Source organism: Atta colombica, unplaced genomic scaffold, assembly GCF_001594045.1.
Source record: "Atta colombica isolate Treedump-2 unplaced genomic scaffold, Acol1.0 scaffold198, whole genome shotgun sequence".
In the NCBI taxonomy this organism is placed as follows: Eukaryota; Metazoa; Arthropoda; class Insecta; order Hymenoptera; family Formicidae; genus Atta; species Atta colombica.
In genome coordinates this window covers 1,811,754-1,817,906 of record NW_017259291.1, presented here as the reverse complement: position 1 = coordinate 1,817,906, position 6,153 = coordinate 1,811,754, and the positions used below count along the sequence as shown (strand labels likewise).

Here is a 6,153-nt window from a genome sequence, read left to right as displayed (position 1 = left end):
AATAACAAATGTTAAATTTAAAAAAAAATTACAAACAGTTAAATATTGAGTTTTACTGTTTTTTTTTTGCGATACAATGATGTTATGTTTTTTATATGTTATATTTTTTCTCTCATAATTATGCCAGTTTCAACTCACTTTTTAAACTGCGCCGGATTATCATTCATTGTGAAGAATTTTGCACAAATGGTTGGGTACGTTTATCAAAGTACGATAATGCGAAATCTCGCCGTGGAAGTACGAATTTAATCAAGAGATTAGATTCAGTTTTCCCAAGCCTTGGCATGTCTCGGCGTGAATGAGTTATGGCATTCTGTGGTGCTATCGATGCTGTTAGCGCGGTTAACCTGTTGGTTGTTAGCGATGATACACGCCACATTCAATGTATGTATGTATGCCTCCGCTTGGTGCCGCAGTCAGCCTGTCTGTGCGATACGATATACGATTGGATCTATGAGGAGGAACGAGTTCGACTTAAGAAAAATTATCAGCGTACGGCGATTTTTCGCATATCGAAACGACTTTATCATTGGCGCGCGCACATACCTCACAAGTAATGGAATGTCCGATTGAACGTTTAATGAAATATCTCGAATGCGATTCAAGTACAGTAATAGCATTGAGCTGTATAAATCGCTATATGATAGACATTGCTGTTTATCTAGAAAGATACAAAAAAGGATAATCCATTCATATAATTTATAACATTAAATATTCGAGATTAAGTCATTAATTAGATATTTTGTTATGGAAATCTTTTATACCTTAAAACAAAAAATATTTTGGCCTTATCCAATATTAAAACTAATGCTTGATAATTTACGATATATGATTCAAGAATCACTTATTTTTCATACTCTAATATTTTTGCATTAAATAGAAAGCAAGGCAGAGAAAGTTGCGATCGAATTATAACGAGAAAGCTTGATAATTTGATAATTTACGTAACATATTAATTATGTATCCTCACGTAGAGATTGAATACTTATCTGCACTTTGTTAGATTATTTTTTCCAATGCATTAATGTAAATTCGAATATTCGATAGAAAAGATTATCGTCCCAAAGAACACGTAAAAGTCAACAAAAAATCAAAATAAAATGATCTTATTTTGAAACTTAAAATCAATAAGCAATCAAATTTTGTAAAAAAAAATCATTTTAATATCAAAGTATGTCATTTTTATTTTCTCTTGACTTGGTGTGTTCCTCGGGATATTCGATAAAATTTCAGTAAGTTTAAAGCAAAATCATCGTCATGAACTTTAATATACTTTTCTTTCTTCTAAAAAGATACCTTTTAATTGTCTTTTCAAAAAATATCAATTTATCATTTCATTAATATAATCAACGTGTAATATTAATATTATTCGCTAACATAAAAAATATTTTATACATTAACGATTAATAAATTTGTCGAGTAACTTTGAGATTTTTTTTATTAAAAAAATAAGAAATATTTTTGAGTCAATCCTAGCTTTCTAAAAACAATCCTGAGATACGCAATGGATACCAGTGACTCCAGCTCTGCGACGATCAGAACTATCACTAGTACACTGTTTTCAGAACTCGCTACGAGATGGCAGCACCGCCTTGATAGAAAACTGTTGCTCAGCTGCTGCCAGAAGGTAGTGGGAGAAGCAGTATGACGCAGATGCGCGTAAACGATCGAACGTGCAGCATCTCGAGACGCTTGGTGCCTCTCACAGCTTACTGCTAGGAAGCTCTGTGTAGAAACTACTGGTGTCTTAAAATGTTTGAGTGAAACGTCATTCTCCGGAGACTCGTTCAGCTTTCATCCAACCGGATATGAGACAACTCCCGATCAGGTAAGCTATTGATCTAGTCGCGTTGCGCCGGCCATGTTAAGCACGAGCGCTGTTGGCGGACGTAGTACGCATAATCGGTGTAACATTCACTAAACGAATTTGGAACTGAATAATGCGTGCAATTGCATATCTGATATTAATCGTTTAATCGACAGAAAAATTAAGTTTTTAAAAAATATTGAAATGCTAATTACATTCAGAGATGACTTTTTGCTATATACACATGATATAGAATCTTATTCTTTAAATTCTTTGGATTGGAATTTTACTTTAAAGAGTGACAATTGAAACAACTTGAAAACGAGCAATTCAAACTTTAATCTTTAAGAATGAAACTTTGAAGAATGACTTTACAGAATGAAATTCACTCTAAAAGTTTCAGAGAATAGAGGAATCTCTTGTTTTATTTATCGAATATTTAAAAAAAGGATAGAATACATTATTATTGTGTGAAAAGGAATACAGTTTTAGACTAAAGCGTATCGTCTGTGAGAAATAATAGTTTGAGACTGATAACTTTTATATAATCTAAAATTTTTTTAAAAATATTATATCGTTTATTTTGTGAGAATTTTGTGAACGTGCTGACTAATGTCAAACATGTTAATCCCTTTATTCTCGTAGAGTATTCAGAACATTCCAGTCTTTAAAATATATGAATGCTATTTACATTGTTATATTCAGTACAAAACGTTCATAATTAAAAAAAATTTGTTTTGCATTTATCTTTATCTAAAGGATTTATGTATTATCTAAAAAATATTATTAATTTTATTTAATTGAAAAATCATAAAAGTGAAGATTGAAATATAATATATTAGTATGTCAGAAATACCTCATGCGAATAATTATTATTCGTTAATAAAAATCACGCGAGTGATGTAGAATTGAATAGTTTCCAAATTCATTCTTTTAATTTTTAATTAATTCTAAATCAATAGAAAATTTTATTCCTAAAATGTGCATTTTATACTTTTTCATTACAGGGAAACAATCTATAACATATTCAATTAAGTTATATACACACGATCTCCTGAAATTATCGTATCCTTCTTCATAATGCCGTTCACGGCGGACGCGGCGGCGACTCAGATACAGGAGCGCCTAAAGAACATTTACAATCTCGTGCACGAGATTGAGAGTCAACGAGTCCGATCCGAACACAACCTAAACAATATCATGAAGACTCATGAGAAGGTCACACCGGACGATAAAGTTTCTCCTTATTATCAGCAAAAGTTAAAAAATTTGTACAATGCCGCGGTAACTGATACTCAGCAAGAAGAAGAGATCTTGCGCAAGGCTCTTGGTAAGATTAACGAGATACGCACGATACGAAATGAACGACGCATACAAGCACGTCAAGCCGGCAATAAGGAGACTATTAGACGCGGAGCACTGATGAAGATGCTGCTGAGCACCGCGCAAACCCTACCCCTCTATGTGGGAAAGACACCGGGCGCCAAACCACCACCACTGTGCGGCGCGATACCCGCCGAGCCTACTTACATTGCGAAGATGGGCGACATGGTAGCCGCATTAGTGAAAGGCAACGAAGAAGGAGAAAACTGGATACTTGCGGAGGTCGTGCAATTTATTGTTGCGACAAATAAATATGAGGTGGACGATATTGATGAGGAGCAAAAGGACCGCCACACGTTGTCACGGAGACGAGTGGTACCATTGCCACTGATGAGGGCCAATCCTGAGACCGATCCGCACGCCTTGTTCTCGAAAGGATCCACAGTAATGGCGCTCTACCCGCAAACTACTTGTTTTTACAAGGCGATCGTGCAACGTCAACCAAGTACTGCCACGGAAGAGTACCTGATCCTGTTCGAGGATGCTGCTTACGAGACTGGCTATTCACCTCCATTGAGTATAGCGCAGCGTTATGTGATTTCCATCAAAGAGAGCAAAAAAAATAAGAGTCAATGTTAGTAAGCAATATAATTTTTCTAAATTTTTTTAAAATTGTTTATTAAATGAATTTCGTTAAATTTTCTGATCAATTTATTAAATCTTCTGATCAATAGAAAATTTTGAGGTAACCATCTATTTTTTATAATCAATAGAAAAAAAAAGCACAAGCAACCAACAGACAACGTGCAACTGCGATGGCTAAGCCTCTTTATTATACATATATTAATATGCATGTATATCTGTGACACATCGACTAATCCCATAAATTCCATTACATCATATTTGTGAACTCGAATAATCCCATAAATTCCATTACATCATATTTTTGAACTCGACTAATCCCATAAATTCCATTACAGCCTCCAGGAAGAAACAATGTATATGAAAGAAATTATTCTAGAAAAGGTGCGCTTGGTTCATCTACGTTAGTTTATGTTATTTTTTTATATTCCATTTGTGATATTGTCATAAGATACAATAAATGACAAATTTTTATATAATTCGTTCCTTTTCAATACTTTTCCAATCCGCTTTATAAATTAGATTTATAAAATGCATATAAATTCCAATATATGTTTTAATCACGATAAATTAAATGCGATAATTATATAAATAAAGATATTGAAAAAAAGATAACCATTTTGATTTTGCAAATAGCGAAACATTTTTTTATGATCAATGGTAATGTAATTATATTTGTAAAGTGTTTATCAAAAATCCCACGTTTATTTCATTAAAATTAATTCCGAGTGTTATAACTGGGAGAAATAAGCACATACTAATAATTAAGGTTCTATTTCCGCGATACTGTTCGTCGTCGGGGATAATTGACGTAGATTATAGGATAATAACGGTGTCCTTATATACCCGAATCCGGACTCAGCTGACCTTCCGAGGAATCGGTTCTCCGTGATTCTGTGTCCGTATAATTTCTTCCTATACGGAATAAATCTTTCCCTTCGCATCCTTCATGAAGCAAGATAGAGATAGAAAGAGTGAGAAGAGAGAGAGAGAGAAAGAGGGAGGGAGGGAGAGAGATAGAAATATAAAGGGAAGATAAAGATAGTAGAAAGCGGGCGAAAGCCCGAAGCCGCGAGTACGCAAGTAGATTGAAAAGGCTAGAGAGGACGAAAGAGAGGGAGCACTGCGCAATAATTGATTCCATAATCGGCGGCTGCCGCCAGACATCAAAGCAACTCGGTATACCGAACCGAACCCCCAGCAGACCGGCTCAGCTAGCCAATCCTCATTCATTATTTAACTTAACTACCCCTATATGGAATCACAAAAAAGTACTTTGATTTGGCGCGCGTTGCGGACACGGTGTTTTCACCATTTTCCTCGAAATTAATCCTGAAAATTTTTCATTGATTTCTGACTGCCGTTCGGGTAAAGCTTACTCGTATCAGGAGAGGTTTTTAATTGAAACGCGAGGCTGGATCTGTCGCGTGAATGAAATATTGTGCGTGATAATTAAGGAACAGAGGAAACACGCGTGTTTTTGAATAGCTTTTTGAAGCACGTTCATTCAAAAGAAAGGTTGAGTCACGCGTAGGAACATATTCTTTTATGTAGTAAATTAAAATATGTATATTTTCTCTTTTAATTTCAAATGACGTAAAATATGTTTTAAATGATAATTTCTGTCAGATTGTAAAATAGAATTATATCTCTAATTTTATATGCTAAAATATATGAACGAAAAATTTTTGAAGAATCAGAATATACATTCATTAAAAACACAAATATATTAAAATGCAGTAAATATAAAATTATAAATAGATTTTATAAATTCTATAAATTTAATTATAGATCATCTAAAATGGCTTAAGATAGAGTTATTATTTGGCAATATCTCAAAGCAACTATCTATTATCTTAGCACGACTCGTAATAATAGAAATTATCTAACCTGCATGTAATGGCTTTTATATGCTTTCCTGAAAGTTGTAACGACCGATTGTATCTAGTCTACGTAATTTCCCTAACCACATCAGAGTTCACCTCCGAGCCCCAGGATCGGCCAGGTCACATGAATTTAGCAAAATGTATGACCTCGAACCTTTTATCCACATACTCGCGCTAAACCGCAATCGAAATCGCGTTTGCATGCACGCGCTCTGTCCAGCATTTCCGGCAGCCATTAGTCGCACTCGATAATTCGATATCTTTTCATTTCCAGATAGTAAAGCGTCGGCATGTCGGTAGAAGCCATTCTCAGTTCTGGAATTAATTCAACCGGCGATTAGCTTCCGCGTTGAGGGCGAGTTCTAGCCAAAACGGCTTTCGTGCGTTCGATCGTAAATGTTCAAGAGAGAGAGAGAGAGAGAGAGAGAGAGAGAGAGAGAGAGAGAGAGAGAGAGAGTGTGTGTGTGTGTGTGTGTGTGCGCTGTGTGCCTTGAC

At 34.9% G+C, this 6,153-nt stretch overlaps 1 protein-coding gene across 1 annotated transcript; it reads left to right on the top strand.

Annotated features, from left to right (window-relative positions):
* Positions 1–1,667: 1,667 nt before the first annotated feature.
* Positions 1,668–4,155, top strand: LOC108686924 (SAGA-associated factor 29). The gene is made up of 2 exons (XM_018192445.1): positions 1,668–1,828; positions 2,815–4,155. The coding sequence occupies exon 2, from the start codon at positions 2,888–2,890 to the stop codon at positions 3,767–3,769; it is 882 nt and encodes a 293-aa protein (XP_018047934.1). The 5' UTR covers positions 1,668–1,828; positions 2,815–2,887; the 3' UTR covers positions 3,770–4,155.
* Positions 4,156–6,153: the final 1,998 nt, after the last annotated feature.

Excerpts from the sequence above, each read along its gene's own strand:
- LOC108686924 (XM_018192445.1), top strand. The coding sequence starts at position 2,888 with ATGCCGTTCACGGCGGACGCGGCGGCGACTCAGATACAGGAGCGCCTA.